This window comes from Cygnus atratus, chromosome 6 (assembly GCF_013377495.2).
Source record: "Cygnus atratus isolate AKBS03 ecotype Queensland, Australia chromosome 6, CAtr_DNAZoo_HiC_assembly, whole genome shotgun sequence".
Taxonomy (NCBI): domain Eukaryota; kingdom Metazoa; phylum Chordata; class Aves; order Anseriformes; family Anatidae; genus Cygnus; species Cygnus atratus.
In genome coordinates this window covers 25,405,266-25,429,325 of record NC_066367.1, presented here as the reverse complement: position 1 = coordinate 25,429,325, position 24,060 = coordinate 25,405,266, and the positions used below count along the sequence as shown (strand labels likewise).

Here is a 24,060-nt window from a genome sequence, read left to right as displayed (position 1 = left end):
CCTGGGCAGCCCGTTCCAATGCTTAATAACCCTTTCGGTAAAGAAGTACTTCCTAACATCCAACCTAAAACTCCCCTGTCGCAACTTTCGCCCATTCCCCCTCGTCCTGTCACCAGGCACGTGGGAGAACAGACCAACCCCCACCTCACTACAGCTTCCTTTAAGGTAACTGTAGAGAGCGATAAGGTCGCCCCTGAGCCTCCTCTTCTCCAGGCTGAACAAGCCCAGCTCCCTCAGCCGCTCCTCGTAAGACTTGTTCTCCAGACCCCTCACCAGCTTGGTCGCCCTTCTCTGGACTCGCTCGAGCACGTCCATGTCCTTCCTGTAGCGAGGGGCCCAAAACTGAACACAGTACTCAAGGTGCGGCCTCACCAGAGCCGAGTACAGGGGGACAATCACCTCCCTAGACCTGCTGGCCACACTGCTTCTTATACAGGCCAGGATGCTGTTGGCCTTCTTGGCCACCTGAGCACACTGCTGGCTCATATTCAGCCGACTATCAACCAATACTCCCAGGTCCTTCTCGGCCAGGCAGCTTTCCAACCACTCATCTCCCAGCCTGTAGCTCTGCTTGGGGTTGTTGCGCCCCAGGTGCAGGACCCGGCACTTGGCCTTGTTGAACTTCATACAGTTGACCTCAGCCCATCGCTCCAGCCTATCCAGATCCTCCTGCAGAGCCTTCCTGCCCTCGAGCAGATCGACACACGCACTTAGCTTGGTGTCATCTGCAAACTTACTGAGGGTGCACTGGACGCCCTCATCCAGATCATCGATAAAGATATTAAAGAGGACCGGCCCCAGTACCGAGCCCTGGGGGACACCACTTGTGACCAGCCTCCAACCAGATTTGACTCCATTCACCACAACTCTCTGGGCCCGGCTATCCAGCCAGTTTCTAACCCAGCGAAGCGTACGCCAGTCCAAGCCCCGAGCAGCCAGTTTCTTGAGGAGAATGTTGTGGGGAACGGTGTCAAAAGCCTTACTGAGGTCAAGGTAAACCACATCCACAGCCCTTCCCTCATCCACCAAGCGCGTCACTTTGTCATAGAAGGAGATCAGGTTCGTCAAGCAGGACCTGCCTTTCATAAACCCATGCTGACTGGGCCTGATCGCCTGCTCGCCCTGCAAGTGCCGCGTGATGACCCTCAAGATAATCTGCTCCATGAGCTTTCCTGGCACTGAGGTCAAACTGACAGGCCTATAGTTCCCCGGGTCTGCCCTCCGGCCCTTCTTATAGATGGGCGTCACATTGGCTAGCCGCCAGTCAACTGGGACCTCCCCCGATAGCCAGGACTGCCGATAAATGATGGAAAGCGGCTCGGCCAGCTCCTCCGCCAGTTCTTTCAGTACCCTCGGGTGCATCCCATCCGGCCCCATCGACTTGCGCACATCCAAGCTCCTTAGCAGGTCGCCAACCATTTCCTCATGAATAGCAAAGGCCACATCCTGCTCCCCATCCCCTTCCGCCAGCTCAGGGCACTGGGTATCCAGAGAACAACCGGTATTGCCGCTAAAGACTGAGGCAAAGGCGGCATTAAGCACCTCAGCCTTTTCCTCATCCTGAGTAACTAGGTTTCCCCTCGCATCCAGTAAAGGATGGAGATTCTCCTTAGTCCTCCGTTTCGCATTGATATATTTGTAAAAGGATTTTTTGTTGTCTTTAACGGCAGTAGCCAGGTTGAGCTCCAGATGAGCTTTGGCCTTTCTAATTTTCTCCCTGCACAGCCTCGCTACATCCTTGTAGTCCTCCTCAGCGGCCCGCCCTTTTTTCCAAAGATTATAAACCCTCTTTTTTCTGCTAAGCACAAGCCGCAACTCTCTGTTGAGCCAGGCCGGTCTTCTTCCACGCCGGCTCGTCTTTGGGCACGTGGGGACGGACCGCTCCTGTGCCGTTAAGATTTCCTTCTTGAGGAGCGCCCAGCCTTCCTGGACTCCTCTGCCCTTCAGAACCGCCTCCCAAGGGACTCGGCCAACCAGCGTCCTGAGCAGCTCAAAAAGAATATGTAGAGCTCTGTGACAGGGGAAATGTACTGTAAACATGCTGAAAGTGAGCAACCTTCCTCTGCAAAGCCCTGGTGAAATGCTGGGAGTGCTCTGTGGTGATTTGGATTCCAGAAACATCTTCTGTCCAGTTCTGATGCCAGTTTGAGTTTCACTTCCTCCTCTTTCTCCAGCAAATCTGGACTCTGCACAGTCATTGGTCATGTTGGAGGCTTGATGAAGTCAATTCAGGCTGTCAGGGTTACACTCACTTCCCTTTTCTTCTTCCTTCAAGGGTCTGGGCTGGGATGGAAGAAAGCTAGTGTGGGATGCTCTTTGAACCCAGTTCTGTCAGAGTGGCTACTCCTAAGCATGCCTGCTCTGTTACCTTCCGTCCACAGCAGAGTTGCTGTGGAGTAGATGATGGAGGAGTCTGTCTTGGAAATGCTGTATGGCTTGAATCACCTGTTCAGCCTGCACTTGAGGTTGACATGCTGGATTCACATGAAGTGGGGAGAGTAGGACTGTGCACCTTGCCATCTCCTGCAGTAGAAATGCTGCCTGGCACTAAGAAGGGCAATGTTAGATACCTAGCCTAGTCAGCAAATGGCTGAGGCTTCTTCTGTGCTTACTGAGGAAATGCCCATGATTTTTTTTTCCCTCTTAATGGGTGGGGTGATGGAGACTTGGTAGGTGCCTCAATGTGGGTGGTTCGAACAGTGGTTGAGATATCGTTCCTGCTCTCCATAAAATACTGCAGCTGGGAGTTAGTGCTGTGACTCAATTCCTTACAGATAGGATCATCTGGAAGGCACCTGCAGAGCCCCAAGGAGGGTTTCAGCTGAGACACAATCATAGCAGAACAGGAACTATATGAATTATTCTTTTAGTTACAATTTTGTGATGAGTGTTTTCCCCTTCCCTCTTGCCCACTGGTGTATTTGCCTCTAGCTGGTGAGAAGGAAGCAGCTCTGGGGTGACCCCGTGTACAGGGAAGTGTGAGTCCAATGTGGACAGAAGTGGGGTTTTGAAGCTCCCTTCCTCCAGGAGCTCTATTCTTTCTTAATTTAACTGCCCCTGTGAAACCAGCTGCTGATGATTTATGGGTTGGGCAGAGCATCAGAGCTGGGCAGTGGTCAAAACTCAGGTGATTGTTTCATACAGCTGCCAGCAGCAGAATGATTAATGTTGTCTGTATTTCTCCCTCCATACCACTTCTCCCTGTTTTCTTGTGTTGAGGCAGTGACACTTCTTTCTCACCTTCAGCTGAGTTTGTGACAAGTTTTCCAGCACATTACAAACAGCAAGCAGCAGAGTGATACAGTTACATCAGGTATCGTACCCATTTTATGGACAAATGGACAGACTATAGAACAGGGAGATTAAAGGATTTGTTTCACATCGCTCAGCAGGCTTGTGGCAATAAAACTCGGATCTCCTTCCCAGGTATCCAGCAGACACACAAATATTAATATGATGTTTTGGAGAATAATGGACGGAGCTCTGAAGAGGAAATGTTTTATCGCTGTAAAAGGATTCTTCTGAAATAATCGGCAATTTCATAGATATGGCTGATCCAGCTGATAGTGTACTCAGAATCTTAAGAAAAGCTCTTCATTTCTTGAAGTAACTAAACCCGTATGTAATTATCAGAGATGTCCTTGTCGGTTAACTCCTAGAAAAATGAGGAATGAAGGGTAGTTCAGTGTTCACAGTGGGGGGACATTAGTGCTCAGAACCTCCTGCTGCTGAGACCTTTGTTAGGATCGGAGCTGTTTGTGTATATTGTCAAGGGGGTGGGTAGCAAGGTAGCAAAGTTTGGTGATGTAAATTTTTTAGGAATAGATGTAAAAAACAAAAAAAAACCAACAACAACAACAAAACAAACCCAAACTTAAAAGGGTGGGAAAGGCTCTCATGATACCAAGTGGCTTGTCAATATGAAAGCTAGAACTTGTTGGGTAATGAACATGAGAGGGAAGGAGGGGACACAGCTCCAAATATGCTGGAGTAATCTCAGGTTAGGTTTTGAATTATCAGCCAGGACAAAAAATGGCCTGAAAATATTGCCGCAGTGCTTAACAGTAGTTTAAAAAGTCAAATGATTAGTGAAGGAGCAGAGGGTGGAAAATGAAATGTCATTCCACCATCTGAATCTGCTGGGTTCTTTTATCTTGCATCTAGTACATGTTTCTGGTTGCCCCACTGAGTGAAAGACATGGAAGTACCAGAAGGGCAGTAAGGATGATCAGAACTATCAGTGGCTTGAGTATTTACATTGAGGGTTCTTGGGCTTGGAAAAAGAACAGTGGAGGGGGATTATGACGGGTATTTATATAACTGTGAGTAGCTTGAAGAATGGAATGATTACCTGCTTTATCTCAAAACTTCAGTGCAAAAAGTGGCATTTTGAGGCAGCTGATTTGAAACAAGTCTGTTTAAAAAAAAACGTAGTTGTGGAACTTGTAGCCAAATGTTCTGAAAGCTAAGAATTTAAAAGTCTTAGAAGCAGTATTAGATAGTCGTAAAGTATAGATCCATTGGTAGCAAACAGAGGTGCGAATACAACAGCTGGTGCAGAGTCCATAAACTTAATTACTTTTTTGCCAGAAATTGAGAGCCCATACCATGCATGGTATGTAAGAATGGTACTAGTGTAGTTTTCCCCCAATTATCTGTAGTGAGTTGCTGTTGGAGACCTGAGGTTAGATCGCTTTTTGATCTTAACTGTTTGCTTTAGCCACGCCGTGTCCTAATCCACTGTAGTGCTGTAAGACCAGTATCCAGGCTGTTTGTTTTTTGAAGCCTTTTCTGGAGGGTAAAGTACAGGGGAGTTTTACTCTTTTTCTAAAGTTGAAAAAACTCTTTAAAGTATAAATCTGTTCAGTACTAGCAAAGGGAATAGACTAACCCAATAAATTAGACCTGCTGTAAACTCTGTATCCTTTTCAAGTTCCCTCTTGTAGGAGGGTGTGTGTGTATGAAATCATGGGAAGCTTCTTTATAAGCATCTCTACTGCATTACTGAAAAGGAGGGAAATGTGCAAAGATGTTTCCATATTTATTTTTTTCAGGTTAACAAATGAGTTCATAAATGATAGCCGGCTATTGTGCTATTAAAACTTGCAGTGTGTGCTGGACAAAGGCACATCCTGTGTTCTGCTGAATTGGTGTTTGAGGTTCAAAGCTGTTGCAGGGGTTCAGGCAGCAGGTTACAGCCCAGCATGGGTCTGTCGGGGCCACAGTGTCAAAGCAGGTCCTGACCCCATCACGGCAGGGCAGGAGCGTAGCTGGTTCTTCAGCATGGGGGCTGCTGTGCCATGGCCTGGACTTTGCTCAGGTCTCTAACCCAGCAGCCTGGGGACCACTGCTCTTCTGTGATTAGACAACACCATGGTTTGTTTGTGAGGATTTTTCTTTCCCACTTAAAAGCGTGCAGGCAGTGCTCTTCACAGAGTGGAGTAATGAGTGCAAGGCACCGTACTGCCTGCTCCTGCCAGAAGACATTACACATCTAATTTTTTTCTTTCTTGGCTGAGAGGGAGAGGCTGCAAGAATTAAATCTCTTTAATCCCCCGTCCTCTAACCACATCTGTTTCTACATCACTGAACTTGGCACGTAGGAATTCTTGAAACTAACGGAGTCAATCGGACTCATTAGCTTTTTAAAATGTTGACCCCTCTCTCCTCCCAGCCAGTATATATTTGAGGTCTGTGCAGACTGAGAGCAAGCAGAACTTGATGAGGTGTTTGGAAATGTGGAATATCTCCCTGGCTTTGTCCTTCTCTCCTTTACCCATATGTTATTGTCTTCTTACGGCATCATTTGGGATGCTAATGCCTTTAGTTTTGGATTTTTTTTTTTTACAACTATAACTGCATTATAAATTACTTGAATTTCTTCTAGCTGGCTTCTTTCTCTGCTAATGCCATATGAAAACAAATTTCTTCTACTCAAAGTGTTTGTGGTCCCAACACTACTACCTAACTCCTTAGGTCTTCTCACTGGGTACATTAAGTGCTTTGCTTGCTGTCTAGTGATTAATACATGCTGCCTCTTGTGATCAGACAAATCTCTTCAATATTAGCTAAGCAAGTAGACAGAAACATTAATGCCATAAATGAATCCTGCCGTAAGCTCTGAATCCTCCCAAGCTTTGTAGTACCAGTTGAGATGCAGGAAAATGAGCTGAGCTGCGCTATCCGTTGATAAGCTGTTTGGGTTTGTACCAGAGCAGCCCTGCCCAAGGCAGAGAGGTGGCAAAAATGTTTCTTGGGACAGTTTCAGTGACAAGTGTCACCAGGTGTGCTGCTAACCTGCTCTTGAGGAGATGGCTTACAAAGGTGGGCTTTAAGATGGATGCTCTTGGTGTGTGTTAACATATACTCAGCTCTGATCTTCAGTCAGGAACTGGTTTGGCAGAATATCCCATGGCTGATAAAGGCTTTAATGAATGCTCTCACATGACTTTCTTTGCTTGGATGGCAAGTAAAGTTTGCTTACTGCTGTTGTGGCATCATCCACTTAACTCTTACGGTGAAGGGAATCATAAAATCACAGAATATCCTGAGTTGGAAGGGACCCACAAGGATCATCGAGTCTAGTTCCTGGCTCCATGCAGTACCACCCTAGAATCAAACCACATGTAAGAGCATTGTCCAAATACTTCTTGACTCCAGCAGGCTTGGTGCTTGACCACTTCCCTGAGGAGCCTGACCTCCCTCTTGGTAAAGAACCTCTTTCTAAAGTGCAGCCTGAACCTCCCCTGGTGCAGCTCCATGCCACTCCCTCGACTCCTATTGCTTGGTCACCAGACAGAAGAGATCAGCGCCTTCTGCTCAGACCTCACTATGTGACTGGTGTGGCAGAGTTCCTGTCAGGGACTCGATGCGTACCTACATGCAGTGCCACAGAGAAGGAAAAAGCAGTCAATCTGAATTGTGAATGAGCATGGAAATACAAGGGTTGTATTTCCTAGAGCACAGACATCTGAGGATAAACGATCCAGCTGACATCCCTACGTACGGCTGGAAATGGGGGGCAATGCTGCTCTGCTGAATTCCATGGAGAATGTCTCTGACTTCAGAGGGCTGGAGTTTCCCTCAGGCTCAGTCTGAAATCAGAATCAGTAGGAACTATTTCTTTGTGATAAAGAGAATATCTGTGATCTGCCAACACAGGAATTGTTGGTTGTACATCTGTCAGGTAGAGCAGTTATAAAGTAAGCTTGCACAAGTATTCTGCTTGTCAAATGTGGGAGCTGCAGAAGCATAGGGTCTCATATTTCCTGCTTCTCTTGTCATGTGTGCTTGTAACACTCCTACTTAAAAATCCACTGACTGCGGTTTCTAGGTAAACGGGTCATAGGGGAAACTACTGGTGGATTATTTTTCCTCTGACCAAATGAGCAATTTGATCTATAAGTTTGGAGTTCATTGCTTTTGTTCACAGTGTGCCCTCCAGCTGGTCCTATTGGATGCAAAAGTTGCTCAGATGCAGTGAAGGGCATGGAAACCTGACCTCTACATAAAGAGAAATCTTTTATACTCAGCCAGAGTGTAGCTGTGGAAGTATTACAGATCTAGTACCATTGAAAGAGTTCTCTGAAGGATCCTTGAAGCTTCTGTCTGTATGTTGGTCCACCTCCACGTGTTTTCACCGGTTTTACGGTGGAAGCAGGCACTGGTAAGCTGGCATATCAGTTCTGAGAAAGGTACACAACAGTACATCACTTGGTTCTGCAATAGGAGATTTGTTTTCATCTCCACTATAGCAGATGAGTGTAAAAATGGAAAAACAAAGGCTCTAATTGGATAGGGTTCACATGACAGCATGGATTTGAGATTGGAGTCTGATGGTTCTCATTCATTTTGCTTTAAAAGTTTTTTTTTCTTTTTATTACAGTCCATGGTGGCCTTTCTCAAGGATCCAGAAGGTGCGCCACTGTGGGAGGAGGATCCCGAAGCCAAAGATATTGTGCATATCGACAGTGAAAAGGTACATCAGCTGGAGAAATGTTCTGTATGTTTTATAAATATATGGAACGTGAGGAGTGTGCGTGTTTGTTTAAACTCTTAGTGAAGCACCATTATATCTTTTGGAAGGGAAGATTAAAGCACCCAAGCTGTGACGTGACAAAGTCTGTGTTTTGTAATAACCACAGAGCAAGGTCTCCTGCTTCCCTCCTTCCTCTGGCCTGTGTGTGGTAGTCTGTCAGCTAAACAGCAAGCATTAAAGCATTGTGGATGTTGGGGTGGAAGAGACCTGTTTGTCTCAGGAAGTGTAGCAGCTTCCAAGATGCAGTTGCTGCAGGAGGGAAGTAGGAGGTAAAATGCTATTCTTACAACTGCAGGTTGTCAAAGTTAAAGCTTAGATTCTCTCATGTGCCTGAGGTCATCTCAGGAAGTCTTTGCAGCAGGTAGGAACAGGCTCCAGATCTGGAGTGATTTAACCGTGCACGGTAATCATCCACCATGGCAAGTGGGAAAGCAGCAAATAAGATAAAACTACCTTAAAAAGCCAGTGCCACCACAGAGCTCCCCATGATTTTCTCTCTAACTTGATCAGCTTGGTCTTTAATATTAGTTTTCTAGCCTATTGATTTTTAAAACTTTAATTGATTGGACCCTCGCTGGTATTTCGTAAAGGGCCTTTTCAATTTTCTAGCTTTCATTTTTAATATTAGAAACAGTTATTTTGACATCAGGTTTTTGTAGGAAGATTAATTTTTAATGTTCACCTTCTGTACTCTATTATAAGTCTTCCAAGGGTTGTGTTCAATTTGAAAACTTCATCTCATTTCTCCACCATGCTGGTACTGAAAAATCTATTCTCATGGCCTCTCATAGCCCTGACCAGGTTTCATAGTGTGGAAACTGAACTTTAGTTTATTATTGAGTCTGACTTCTTGAGTTAGAATACATTTTTTGGATGGATCAAGGAAGAAAACATTTCCAGTCACAGGTTCTGAACTGAAAATTGATCAAGCAGTACAATTTCCACATCTTAACACCAAAGATACTAGTCTTCAATATTTAGTGGATATTTGTCTATGAGAAGTTTTGCCAGCTCCTTTCAAGTTACAATTGAGCAAGCAGAAGAAACTCAGGTGTTGTCCGTTAGGAAGTATGACCCTTGTTTTCCCTCAGATAAATGACCCCATGTTCTATTAATACGTATACTGACTTTTAAAAGTTACTATGACTAACACTAGTCATATAGTAAGAGATGCCATTTTGTATAAGTTTGTTTTTACTTTATTTGGTTCGTTCGCTAGGAATTGCGAAGGCTTCTGAAGAAGGAAGACAAACCCGTTCTAATGATGTTCTATGCCCCGTGTAAGTAATCCAGCATGTCCTTTTGCTTCTTGTTCCCTTCTTCACTGAGAGATGTCCGAGGCTGAGTGGAAGCCTCACCTGTGCTTTACTAATGCCATCTTGTCCCATCTATATCATTGAAATCCATATGGTGGATTACCTTATGTAATTTTTTTTACGTGTTGTCCTTTCTAGATTTGCAATGTGGTAGAAGCATGATACACTGAGCACATTAGTGTTAATGCAGCTTTCTGAGGGGGTGTAGTCCCTCAGTGCTTCTAGCTGGAAGTGCAAATGAGCATTGTACGTGCTCTTTTCTTTTGCGCTTTGGGTCATGGCATCAGACAAGTGGTTACACACAAACAGAAGATCTCTAGAGGAGGCCATGGAGTTGAAAGAAGCTCTATTTGTCCTCAGTAACTGGATGCAGAGGGAACTACAGTGCAGTGGTCAAGAGCAGGAATACTTTTCCTGCACCATCCAGGAGGCACCCTGGCTGTTTCTGTTGTCACTGGTAGGAGTATCCTGAATACAAATGGAGTTTAATTGGTGGGGTGGCAGGAAGGAAAGAGAAGAACACATTGGAGTCGCTGCATTTCTTTTGTGACCTTGACACTGCATTGCTCTGATCTCGTCATTGTGTTGACTGCTTCTTCCTTAATTTTACAAATTTATAACTGCTTCTTTGCATTTTGTGGTGACAGGCATATAAGAGGCTTTCCAGTTCTTGAAAACAAAATATTGTTGTGCTGGAGTTGTTGCTCAGCTGGAAAGCAGGGCAGCCATGAGAAAGGAATGAATGTGTGACCTAAGCTGGAAAAGCCTCCTGGCGCTGTCCTGGTTGTGAAATTGATGCGAGGCATTGCTACCAATTTGCTGTTTGTTTCTCTTTTAAAATGAGCATCCCGTGGCAGGATTATCTGCTGTTTGAGTGTATTTTCTCTGGTAATTATTGCCTGAAACACCATTCTACCTTTTTTAGTCTCATCTGTGTAGAACCAAGACAGCCAGAATTGCCCAAGACTTAGCTTGATGCATCACTCAGAGGACGTTTTTTCCTTAATTAAATTAGCAGCAGCGCGGTGCCTTCATGCTCTGCAGCAGGCCGGGCCTGCACGGCCTGGCCTGGCGTGTGGTGAGTGCCAGCGGCTGCGGCCGCCGTGGTGTCGGCGGGGGGCGATACGCCCGCTCTGCCTGCAAATTGCCCCCCTCAGGGAGCGTCCCACTGCGGAGAGCTGTTGCAGTTTACCTGTATCATGAATAATTGTTTTTTCACAACTGAGTCTCTTCCTGAAATGTGCCTTATCTAGCCCTTCGTTTTCTTTGAACCGTTCCCCCAGAAGCCCTCCTCCTTCCAGTTTGTCGTCTTTTGAAGTGGCAAAACACCTGCTAGTCTTCAGTGCTGTAGTACTTTTTGCTGATTTCTAAACTGCTGTGAAGGAAGCCTACTTGTAAGGTTTTTTTTCCCCCCTCTGATTTCACGATTCTTAACTCCCTCATCTTTTATTTAACACATGAGACCTTCTGATTTGGTTCTTATCCAACTTTTCTTTTCTTACTCCTGCTCCACTTACTTGAGACAGAATACATCCAGCAGTTGTATTAAAATACAGACTTTGGGAAGCTGGAGTTGCAGGTTGCTGTCTTCTGACATGGGCGTTAATGTTCATACCTGGGAGCAGCAAATCCAGGCTGTTTACTAAAGGGAGTTCTTCATTTCCTTGCTCGTGAGGGGTGAGGTGGAGGGTCTTTGGCAGGAGAGGATGTTGGAGCCTTTGTCTAGGAAAGCATGGGGAAGACAGCTGCATTCTTTCTCAGCTTGGCTGGAAGCAGAGGGTTTAGATTCATTGTGGCAGATTCATAGGAAATGGGCTCTTTCATTACGTACTATTGCAGAGGGAGATGAAAGCGACTGCAAACTTAAATGTAGTTCCTTTAATATTTCAGGAATGCCTGGTCTGGGTGAAACGACTCAGAGTAAAAGCATGCCTTTTCCTTAGAAGATATTACCTGTCATTTGGAGACCATTCACTGTACTTTTTGGACTTATATAATAAAGTCAGACAGCACTAAATATGAAAAATTAGGTATACTTACAGGCATTCAGATTTACTTATAGTTAACTCTGCCAAAGAAGGCTCCTGCAGAAGATGGTCCGCATTTGGCGACAAAAAGGAGCTGTTTAAAATGTCATTGAAAACAGGGTTTTAAAAATCGAAGTGTTACCTAGTGGAAAAATTAGTACGTGTTTAATTAAAAATCTCACTTTTGAGTCAGAATACAAGAAAAAAGAATGGAAGAAAAAGGAGTTGAGTTACTCTTGTATGCCTGCATGGGAACGTATATGGCTTGACAGTCCTGAACAGTGTAGTGCAGAAGTTAATGGGTAGGAGAGGTCCCACTGCAGTGGGTTTGGGAGCAAGGAGTTCAAGGCAGCGGCAGGGCTGGGATGGGAATGGAAGGATGGTGGGGTGGTTGGTGGCTGTGGGACGAGGCTGGTATGCCTCTGTACTCCAGGGGAGAGTCCAGGGAGTGGTTAGAGGTTCAGGAGGAGAAGTGAGGGAGATCACTAGTTTGGGGCCTGTTAAAGACAACAGAAGTAGAGGATCCAGAAGATGGTGTTAACAGCTTGTATCTTTTGATGCCGTTCCAGTGGTTTGGATGAAGTTGAGAGTTCAGTGGGCCTCAAATGAGTGGTCTGTGCCCACCAAGAAATCATCATCTGACGCAGCACTAATTTAACAGCCTCACTGACAATTTGAGTGGAGAGATCAAAGGTGGAAAGACCACAGAAACGAGCTCTCTTTCCTCTGATTAAAGAATGTTCCTCTCAGGCACGCTGATGTGGTCCTAAACCAGTGGTTGCAAAATATGTTCCTCCTTTATGGAAGATACTTTCAAAACTCTTCTCTCTTTACCAGAAGAAAAGTATTGACTGCTGTCCCATGGTGGACCATGAGTCTCTGTACTAAGTGTCCAAAGTGCATGGCTGCAGCTTCCTTTCTTTCATGCTGTCTGCAGTCCCTCCCTTCCCAGTGTGCATGCACATATTTTACTTGGCAGGGGTGAAACCTGCTGCTTACAGGGTGATTTATTGCTAATCTGCTTAGCACTCGAACATCATCAAACAGCTCTTAGTGTGCTCCAGCTATGCATGTAGTCTTCCTCACTCGCTATTTGTCTTTTCCTCAGCATATAAAGTTCTTGTATATTACAGGGGCTGTTGGTTCTCCTGAGTTATCGCCTTCTCCATTAACAGAGCATGGCTTAACTTTTGATGTCTGCTTAATACGTTTAGGAGATGTCTCAAATGAGTTTCAAAGACCTGTTAAACTGAGATGAATCTGAAGTGCACCCCCCATCTCCCCCCTGATTAAAGACCATATTCTGACTTTCTTAGTCACTAGAGTGCCCGTTCAAAATGCACAAAGCTTTTTGGTTTGGCTTGATGAGCATAACCTCTTTCATCTTGCATTCCACTGTGAGCTCAGCCCAGAGCCTTAGGAACATAAAGTGGTGTTGCTCTTTCCAAAACTAGGAAAAGAAATGAATATGAAGCTGAGCAGCATGAAAAAATAGCAAAAATGGCTGCATATAACAAGATGTAGCAGCCTTAGAAAATAATAATATAATAATTACTTAGTAGAATAAATAAGGAATTTCATTAAAAAAATATTGTATATAAAAACATGTATTGTGGTATGCTTTGGAACATAGATCCTGTAGAAGAGTCTGAATGGAGTTGTTGGCATGTTACTGACACAATTTCTTTTTTATCAGGGTGTGGTGTTTGTAAGAGAATGATGCCGTCTTATCAGCAGGCAGCCACAGAACTGAAGGGTAAATATGTAAGTGAGAAGATAAGATTTATATAAAAAAAAAAAGTGAATCTTTTTTTAAAAAAATCCTTTTAACAATTTATTTTTTGAATATCTAAAAACACAAATATTTATTGAAGTGGGTAATTTTTAAGCAAGTTGAAACAAAGCCAAAAATGAATGATGCTGTTCCACATTCGTTCAGGATTATCTCCTTTTTTTTCTATTATTAAAACTTAGCATAATGAGGCATTTACTCACTTGCCCTTTATATCTAGTATGTGGTTTTTGTCAGGGAAAAGTGGGCTCTGACACTGCTTTGTCTAGCTTCTATTTGGTGAGTTTATAGTCTTCTTAAGCTCGTTTTTGTAAAGATAAAGAAATATTTGCCATTTTGGGTTTGATCACCTTTTGGCTTGATATTCCATAGACAACTCAAGTATGGATGCCCGTCTGAGTAATAATTAATCCACTTGCTCAGTGGAGAATCACAGTGTCATGGGAGGGGGATTACTGTACATTGTCTTGATCATCCTCCTAACAAGTAAGCATAAGCGTTACATGCATAAGCATTGCTATAGCTTTGTCAACAAAGTTAGCATTTATACCAGGCTAAAATGAAAGCAAGTTTTGATCCTAATAAAATCAATTTGCAGCAGCTGCAATAACTTGGTTCCCTGTTTGTACTAATAAGGCATATTGATCTCTCTAAGCAAGATGAAGATGTTTTTCAAGTCATGTTTTTGTAATACACTATGTATAATTTATATAATACCAATAATACTTGAGTGACACAGAAATGGGATTGTTGTTCCATGGCTTTGGCTGGATTTGATCTGATTTTACCTGTTGAATCACTTGGGTTATAAGTTAGTTTCCTCAGGAGAGGCAGCATGTGATGAGGAAAAGATGAAGTACTGAAGTACATTGCTGGGGTGGCTCTGGTCAGTGCATCTCATGAGCACTGAGAGCACTCGGACTCCCCCATGTTTTCCCAGCTAGTTGTTTTTCAAGGTGTTTCCTCTAAATTTTTCTCTAAATCCTTGTTTGCTTAGGGCTGAAAGAAGTGGGAGTTGTTCAGATTTCAGGGGTTTACAATGTCCTAAATAAGGTATTTTCAAGAGTGCTTCCATACAGCCAGGCAGCATTCAAATTCCTCTCCCTTCTGTGGAGGGTGTGCTGTTTTCTGGGGGAAGGCACTCCTGTCCTGCACAGCAGGTCCATCACGAGGTGTGGGGTGGACAGGAATTTGAAGCATAAAGAAACACCTACACACATACTGCCAGAGAGAGGGCATGCTGCAAAACACTATTTTCCTGCAATTATCCCTTGTCCACATGTAGTTCTGTTTTTATTAAATTCAAACCAGAGAATTTAAACTCCAGATCTGTTCTAGTTTGATAATTTCCAAGAAAGAAAGGAAAGAGTTTAGGTAGACTTAGGCTAATCCTGCCCAGCTCAGGGATCTGACACCGGTCAGAGGTGCTTTTTTGCACTTGCAGTGTTTTTAGTGCAGGTTTATTTCAGAGGAAAGTCCAGTTATGCCACTGTCACCAGTGTCTTTCACAAATATCTATCTGTTCATCTAAATCTGACCTAGTTAGCTTCCTGAGTGGGACGTGTACACGGTTTGCCATTTCTAAAATTAACTCTGCTGTACCCATCGTAAATTATCCATGGGGTGCCTGAGAGCAATGCTGACCTGCAGATCAGGCATTGCTGGAAAGTTTGATTGTTTTGGATGAGCTGAAGGTTTGGCATTTTAATCAGACCTGTTGTTAGCTGTCAGGATGTGCCAGGGTTAAAAGTGATTATGGCTATTATATAGCAGGAAAATGAAATACAGTATTGCCTATTTAGTAGGTCGTAAAAATGAAAAGGTGAACTGTATCTGTCGTTGGTTGCTACAGTCTTTTGGAACTGGTCCCATCTTGCTGTAGTTGCTGAGAGGAAGACTGTATGGTTCAGTATTATGTTAAATTTAGGGTTTTCTATTCCATTAACGCTAGCACAAAAGAAAAAGAGTGGCTCCAAATCAGAAGAGGATGGTTTATCTTATCCTTAGCACAAGAGATTCCCCTAGTTCTGCTCCATCAAGTAGCAAGATGGTGAGGGTCACAGGAGAACGGAAGTCAGAAGCCTAGAAGATATGACCAGCTAGCAAAGGTTCAAAGTTGATTTAGATACAGGTAGCTTGGTGGGGAGCGGGTAAAGTGTGGAAATATGTCAAATGTCACTGCAGAGGTGAAAGAAATTAACTGATCTTCGCGTTTGCTGTGGATATTGCAAGAGGTAATGGACTTCAATTGAAGTCAGGGTCATTCAGTCATTTGCTAAAAGACAATTAGCTAAACATCTGGCAGAAGAAGCTTAGGTATAGAGGGAGGATCCTGACTTTGGATAGAAGGTATATTTTGATGGTCCCTGTTAGCCTTGATGGTACTTGATTGTGTGATTGTAGGCCAGCTAAAGCAGTAACTTCTGTTTTTAAAAATGAAACCTATTGTAATAGACTTTTGGTCATTTATGCTTCATACAGTGTATGAACACCAGAATGAATCCATGTTCTTGACTCAGATCAATCACTGCAATCTGGCTGAAGATGTAGCAGCGTTTCTGAAATGGCTGGAAATGCTCATGTAAAACATAAGTCTTTTGAAAGTTCTTGGCAAATCTTAAATCTGGTAGGCTGGTGTAAAGGGGGGAATTAATGAAGCCAGTTCTCACTGTGTAAAGCAACTGCTGCATCTTGAGCCTATTGAATTTACCTATCCTCAAGAGGTGACATAAAAGATAAGGGAAGGGGAGAATTGGGCCTTAGTATCTCATATGAATGAAGTCAATCTGGTTGATAGAATTACAAGGAAAATTCAAAGTAAGAGATGTGACCAGCCAGTATAAATCTTATTTCTGTACTCCTCTCTCTGAGGTAGCTTTCCTTTATCCTTTCTCAGGATAGGTGAGAGAAAACAAAGCATCTTCTTGTGACTTTCCAGCACGCTATTAGAAATGGTTGACCTTCAAACATGGATTTTGTGCTTTAAGATTTATTTCATGCTGGCTCCGAGCACATTTGGTTGGTCTATGCAGTTTGCTGCAGTCAGGAACCTGGTATTAAATTCTGATGTGATATTTCAGCTGGAAGGAGAAAATCCTGTTTTTGGAGGGGGAAGGAGGAGGTGTTAGGATTAAAACCCTGCTGCTAAAATGATTTAAGCTGTCAATGCCATTAAAACTAAGTTAATCTTGAAGTTGTATCTCAGCAACTGGCTGGCTGAAGGTTTGACTGCAGAACAACCTCAGTGTGAATCTCAAACCCACAGAAACTCAGAGTTAGTCCTATCTTCAAAATTTCAGGTCAAAAGTCTTTGGAAAAAATCTTTGAAAGACAGTTGGAGTGGGCACAGGAGCCCTGAGCTTGAAGCTTGGGGTGGATTGCTGGTGTGGAGGGTGGGTTGGGACAGAGGTAAAGAAAGGGAAGGGAAGCTTTTTGTTTCACTCACGAGCCTGAAAAGTTGCTGTGCTCCCATGCCTGTCTTTCAATATCTGTAAGAACAGGCTGTTTCAACTGTCATTACACCCTACCAATCAGGTCAGGTAACGTATTAAAACTATATAAATGCCATATGGCATTTCCTGGGTTCATGGAGCATGTTTTACATCGAAGTAATGCTGATTTTTTCCCCCTTGCCATTCAGTAAGCACGCTTTTGAACTGGGATAGTCAGTGCTTGGTCAGGTAGACTTTCTGGACATTAGCTGAGACTGTAAACCAAAAAATGTGGATAGAACTCTGTGTCCTTGTTAATGTTTGCATGTGAACTAAGGCACGTACTTGCACAAGAAGAAAGAGTTCTAGTTGGACTTGTGCTCTCTTTGCAGATTTGTATTTTAAACTACTAGCGAGATTCGGAGAATTCCCTTCTGGTATTTCTGTTAGGGGGTCAATAAAAGGAAACGGAGATGCTGCGAGAGCAAGGAGTACATGACAGGCTGAATGGTGTGTGCTTTCTGTGGGCTAGGCTCAAATATTGCTCTGTTTTTCCGTGGTCAAAATTGGAAGCGCTTCATTGCCTTTTATGAAGTCACCCTTGCTTTACAGCAATGAGTGAAATCAGAATCTGCACAGAGTTTAGCTGTCTTTACTGCTCTTTAAAAGTCATGATGTTGGTACTGTATTGTAAGAATCAATATAATTATGCTCTGTTTTTTTCAGGTTCTTGCGGGGATGAATGTTTACTCTGCTGAATTTGAAAGGATAAAGGAAGAATACAATGTCCGTGGATATCCTACAATCTGCTACTTTGAGTCAGTTATGTTTTGCTACTATTTAAGAAATCATACACTCAACTATAATTGCATGTTCTTATCTTCAGGGCAAGCACTAAACCTTGTTTTGTTGCCTTAATAGGAAAGGAAAGTTCCTGTTCCACTTTGAGAACTATGGTGCTACTGCAGCAGATATAGCAGATTGGCTGAAAAAGTAAGGCACTGAACTTCATACACTCCACCTTTTATGTACCTTTCATTATTTACAGAATGTAATGGTTTAGGATCAGCCATCTCTCCCTCATTCCCTCTGCTCAAAAGAGCAAACAAAACTACCCCTCTGAGACAGGCTAAACTAGCACAGAGAGATTGCATGCTAAAAAAACAAACGTTAGGCATGCCTTGCGTTTTACAATTGCATTTCATATGTAATAGGGTACTGACTATGGACCAGAATTAATGCAGATGCACAGATCTTGGCTTTGTTAAAAATGCCAACTTAAATTTCCAATGATCTTGGGTGCCTAAATTTAATACCTCACAAAAGGTATGACTTTGGTTGTTCTATTTAAAATGTATGTGCCAAGTATGCAGTTCTCATTAGTTCTTTAGCCCTCAGATGGAGTATTTAGAGTGTTTTCCAATGACAAGCAATAGAAACTAGCACCTTAGATTGCTAGTCATTTTTACAAAGTTTGTTTCCTGTTATGACTTGAAGTGGTGTTGAAAGTGTCTTGTTCTGCCTAAAGACATCTGTTTGCAGTTGTAAATGTTTTGGGGGCTGAATGAGCCTGTGGGACTAGCAGTTGAGAGAGGAGGACAGGAGAAAGTGTGTTTGTGTACACCTTTTTCTAAATAGTTGATGTTCAGCTGGTACAAATCAGCACATTGTCAAAGCTGGTGGAGCAGCTGGAGAGAGCTGTGATTGTCCATTACCAGACTGCTGCCTTTAGCAGTAAGGCCCAGCCCTTGGCTCTTGGGTTTTGAAGAACCTTTGTAACCCTCCCTTGTTTTGTTGCAGCCGAGGAAGTAATATTTAAATGAAGTCAATGTAAGTTGCAAACCATTGTGATAATACGGCTTAGCAAAACTGGATTAAAATAAATTTTTTACTGCACCAGTGGGGCTATGCTGGGGACATGGGAAGGGTTGCAGGTAGCCCAGGGGCTTCAGCAGTAGTAGGCTAGGTGGTTCAAGACGGGGACCCACAAATGTAGCGACAGCAGCGTTCCTGTTGGCATCAGGAGGTACGAACACTGAAAGCATGCACTGCCCTGTGGATCAAAGAGAAGAGATCTTCATTTTCATAAGCTTCATTTAGTCCATTCAGCCTTGCAGAAATTAATGATCAAGATGGCAACTCCAGCAATGTTGAGGAGATGATCAGCCCACAGAGCAAGGCTGTGACTTCATCACCTGTACTGTATTATGCTTTTCAGTTCTGCAAGGATGTTGTTATCTCTTGGCTACCATGTGTGAAACATTAGATGTTTGGGGTGAGTTTTTTCCCTGTCTGCCCACATAATATCCAGATAATCCCTGTAATATGCAGTGCCTTTCTATCAGTGCTGTGACAGCAAGTGAACAGAGCTACTGGAAGCAAAGCAGAACAGCTGCAAGCTCTTTCCAATGATAATCTCTGCTAACAAGCCACAGTGGGCTTTGGCTGATAATCCAGCAGTCCAGAGCTAAAGACAGCTGTTTGTCCTCACTTAGTGCTCAGTGCATGTTTATTAGTTTCCCAAAAGATGATCTGAGTAGTAGCCTTCTTACTCCTGTTTTGTATAATAAATGCAACTTTTAAGGAAGGCAATGTCTGAGAAATTATGCATACTTAAATTTTGCCAATAATTGATGTTGTAATTAAAACAGAATACTGTATATAGAGGGTAAATCTGCTACATGCATGATATTGCATTACTCTGAGGAGTATAAGTAGTCAAATGGTATGGGGGGGCTTTAGGAAAGCCAAAGGTGGTAATTAGATAGCTGCAGGATGTATACTCTATATTTCAAAATAGCATAATATTAAAACTCTCATCAGATAACTCAAGCTAGAATTTAATATCACTGTTGTGATTTCCTGTGATTCTGGTGTCTTGAGCAGTGTCCTCTCATTTCTGAGGAGGAATGCTGGCTCCCTTTTCTGAAAACACAAATACAACAAAACAGGCATAGGCTATGACGTAGCAAGGCACCAAGACCAAATCCTAAATTTAATACTCAGTCTCTGCACTCCCTGAGTGTCAGGTGTAGTTCCAGGTTTCCCAGGCTGTGTTGCTTTTAATGAGAGGTGATTCTGAAGTGATGTTGGAGAGGGTGGAGGCTGCTGCCAAGACAAAGCTGCACAAGTCAGGCAGGGAGCTGCTCGGATAGGAGATGCCAATCAGCCGAGCAGGTGTGCTGAGCAGCAGGGGCATGGCACTGCCAGAGTGTCCGTGCCAAGGAGAACCAACGTGTGTTTATACTGTGCATGCACGTGCTCTTGTCCATATGCTATTGAAAGAGAATCCAGGAGACACTGTGCCACATGAAATGACCTGTTTTTTGTGGACACAAGTTAGACACTGCAAAAGGGCAGCTGTTTTCTCTTAGCTCCCTCTTGTTGTTTTGACCTCTAAATGTTCATGGCTAAGTGCTGAAAGTGGTTTATCTGTGTTGATTTAGGGCAGGGGGCTGCGGAGTATAACAACAAAGGTTAGAATTACTTAAGCTGTGAAAAGGATGTTTTTCATATTCTTCTCCCTCAGAGCAAGAGCTACTAGTTTGGAGGGTTCCAACGCCTTTTCATTTGTTAGTTGGTGAAGGCACTTCTTTCTTATGTTGAAGTGTCCTAATGCATCAGCCTACAGGTACTTAACCCCTCTTATCTTCCTAATAGGCACTGGCTACTATCTTGTGGAGTTTCAGATGTTTTTATGGGATGATAGAGAGAAACCATCACAGTCTTACTCCAACACACAGCATTATTAACAAAGGAGATGCTATCTTGTACATACAATTCTTTTTTTAATCCATCTTCTTACACAGCTGCATCGATCTGGATGGTAGGCAAGCCAGACAGTTTCTTGCTGCCTCCAGTAGCTGCTTAGTTTGTCTCGCAGTTTTTGTGGACTTCTCTTGGGCCTTTCCTTAGCACCAACTAGCTACTCAATTAAATCAAGAACTTGCTCTCTGTTCTTAATTCAATTAGCTCTTGATATCTCTTCCAGACTTCTGTCATCCTATTTTTGGTCTTCAGGCGTTGGATGTGCCTTCTCTCAGTTTTAAATGACATTTTAGATTTTGCTTGTTGTCTCCTCCAGGCTTTGAGGTACTTCTTACCAACTCCTGTGTAGGCTAATTAGCATGCACAGCATTTTAAAGTGGGCCATTTGAATAAACATCCCGTGCCCTGCTTTACTAATTCCTTGCTGAAATAGGTCATGCCAGGCTCTGCTGAACACGGCTTTCTTCTGGTGCTTTGTGGCCAGTGTGTCCATGTTCATCATGCTCAAACTACTCGAACCAACTCCCCTACCAAATTGATTGTGTCATGGTATTTTCTGGAAAGCCTTCATTCTGCCAGCATACCTGTGGATTATTGCTGTTTCTTACAGGCTTGGCAGCAAGCACAGTGATTCTCTGGGTAGCTTTGTGACACAGCCCCTGAATTGTCACAGCTCCGCCTGTACTGTGGGTCTCTTGGGCCATTTAGGTGGTAAACTTGCATGGACGGGGACCTACCGCTTTTTCCCTTTAGGCTGCTTGGCTTCATGCAGCTCCCACCTTTGTTTGTTTTTTGGTTTGTTTATCCTACGAGCAGCATCAGAGGTGTGCATCACAGCTTTGCATACATTGCTTAATATTCTTGGATTGGACCCATTGCTTACATCAACAGAACTTGCTATCTGAATCTGTATCTCTCTACAGATTTCTTTTTATCAAACTAGGCTTTCAGCCTAGCAGTGAGCAAAGCAGAATAAATGAATTATCATCCGTTTGCCATTCCTTGTTCCAGGCAGCTAACACAATAATACATTTTAATCAAAAATAGTAAATCTGCTTTCACCAGGGATGGGGCTGCATCCAGATTTGTACTTTGCCAAAGAATTTGGGGAATTTGGGGGGATATTTGGAACTCATTACTACACCTGGCAAGGATAAAGTAGCTTCAAAGTCTGGCTCCAAATGTTCCTGTGTTTGGGTGTACTTTATGTGAACAGTGCTTTAATAAATAAAATGTCAGTTAGCATAGTTTAGTTCACATCTGCCAAAATCTCTTATAAATGTACATTGATAAAAGGAAGGAGCACTTGTGTAGTGGAATGATGAGCAATTGAACTGGTCCAGAGCAACTGAGGTTCAATTTCCAGATTTTCCAGCGTGTCTTTGAGCAGTCTCTCTGGCTCTGAGCCTTCAAAGATGGTTAAGCTCATGTGCAATCATAGGGAAGTCGGTGGAGCGTGTCACTTATCTTTTAGATTAAGCATGCAGTTTGAGTAGCTTTGCTGAATCAGGCCTGTGAGCCCACTGTCGCGGGAGGACACAATGATGCTTCCCCAGGTCACAGGGTTGTTCAGGGTAAAACCATGCATTCCTGGTTAAATGCCGTGGTGTACACTGCACACAGCTCACTCATGGTGCCAACATTGCCACTCCTCCTTCCTGTCAGCCCTATAATCAATGTTCTGTTGGTATTCAAGGTGACTGGTTAGATTGGCTGTTTCTACTCACTTCTTTTTTCTTTCATTTGCAATGACTCCTGTGAACTACGAAGTGTGAGTGCTGTAAGAAAGGAAGCATCCTGCTGAGGAGGCTAAAAGAGTAATAGAAAAATACATCAGATTTTTATAATGTAATAACTAAGCAGCCTGGTTATCTCTTCATTCTGTCCCCTTCCATTTCTGATCTGTCCTTGTGAGCTCCTTGTGGATTTTTCCTTTCTCGTCCAGTTCTGTCTGACTTTCTGGCATTTATCAGTTCTGAGTGGAAGAATTACTAAAGCTGTTCAGTAGGGTTAGTGTGTCAGACCTATGTGGACGTTTGCATGAAGGTGGTTCCTTGCAATCCAACTTGCTAAAATTACTACTTAGTACCTACGAGCTGCTTTTCAGCTGTGTCTTTGTCTTGTAGCCCACAGGCACCTCAGCCACAGGCTCCGGAGACTCCCTGGGCAGATGAGGAAAATGCAGTTTATCACCTGACTGATGAAGACTTCGACAAGTTTATAAAAGATCATTCATCTGTGCTAGTGATGTTCCATGCACCATGTGAGTTTGCTTTTTCTATTCTGTACCCTGATCCAGATGCTTGCAAACAAAACCAATGATAATTTGCTGCGTAGGTTTCACAGAACCATAAAATCAAAGTCCAGCCTTCTCTTGTTTGCTGTGAATCTTAAACACACAAGGCATGAAATGTTTGTGAAGTTGATGGTTTCAAGTTTAGGATAGAGTTATGCTGCTGGAAGAGGTACTTTGTAGGCTGAGTCACAGTATAACTAAAGAGCATAATAGTGCTTAAATAGAGGAGTCGTCATTTTACAAGATTACTGTCAATTTTACAAGATTACTGTCAATGTTTGGTTAGTCTTCTGTGTTATTTGCTTTCAAGCCAGAGCTCTGGTTGTTTCAGCAACTCCATTTGAGATCTGTGAGGTCACAAGTCCTTGTTCACAGCTGCAAATGCACCACTCTTAATCACGGGGGTGACTCACTTTCACTCCTCTGTCACAGTTCTCTGGCAGTCCAAGGGGTGATGGTCATTCAACATTGTACTGAAGCATGCCAAAACATTATTTAAATTCAGAAAGTCCTCAGGGCCTTTGAAAACTGATACAGAGCTGGTAGTGATACTACTTACAGTTTGGCTGAGAATGAATTGGGCTGATTTTTTTGATGACTTGAGACTTCAGCTGGAGCAATAAAATGCAGTAGGTTGCCCTAAGGTATTTCCCTCTGAAAGCTCTTCTAGCCACATTGTCCTCCTGTATCTTGTACCCTCCAAATTAATACCTGCATTAACTAGTTTGTTTGCTAATGATGCAACATGTTACAGCTACGTAACAGGTTCTACCAATTGTTTGTATCTTCAGTTGGAGGTTCCGGCTCAGATCTGCTGTGTTGGATGATACACAGCTTGTCTTCTCTTGCTGCTGTGTTGCCAGTTGCACTTGGATGAGATGTTTGTTTTCATGGGCATAGATTTGAAGGTTAGGGCTCTGGAGGCAGGAGGGTACGTGCTCACAGCAGAAAAACTGAAGGTCTTGGCACAGGCTAAAATCCTGCTTCCCTTTAAACCAGCAGGAGTTAGCACCTAAATGCTTTATTTTAAGATCTGCTCATAAGACTCACTTGGAAAACACCGTAATGAATTTCCTTTGCCTGATGAAACATCCAGCGATTTGATCCACGGAAGCAGGTGACTGCTGTTTTGTCGTTGTGTTCACTGGATTATTTGTAGTAATGAAAGTGGGGCCGGAGATGGACGCCTGGTGTGAGAACTAAAACACAAATAGCAGAACTGATGAAACCTGGTTTGCTAAGGAGTTACCCTTCGTTACCCAAATCCTTCCTTCCCCCAGCTTTCCGTGCACCCCCACTGTGCAAGAGACAGCACAGGCGGCTGCTCATCTGGAGCTGCACACTTTCTGGCTTGGCAGGACAACAGCTGCCAGTCAGGAAGGTAACTGCTGA

General features: G+C 43.4%; 1 protein-coding gene across 1 annotated transcript in view; it reads left to right on the top strand.

Moving 5' to 3' along the window:
• Positions 1 to 24,060, top strand: part of PDIA5 (protein disulfide isomerase family A member 5) — a 100,489-nt gene that overhangs the window by 29,105 nt on the left and 47,324 nt on the right. The window contains exons 6-11 of the mRNA XM_035536920.2: positions 7,886 to 7,978; positions 9,258 to 9,318; positions 13,078 to 13,145; positions 17,331 to 17,422; positions 17,526 to 17,597; positions 22,499 to 22,635. Coding sequence (XP_035392813.1) covers positions 7,886 to 7,978; positions 9,258 to 9,318; positions 13,078 to 13,145; positions 17,331 to 17,422; positions 17,526 to 17,597; positions 22,499 to 22,635 — 523 coding nt within the window. The remainder of the gene's footprint in view (positions 1 to 7,885; positions 7,979 to 9,257; positions 9,319 to 13,077; positions 13,146 to 17,330; positions 17,423 to 17,525; positions 17,598 to 22,498; positions 22,636 to 24,060) is intronic.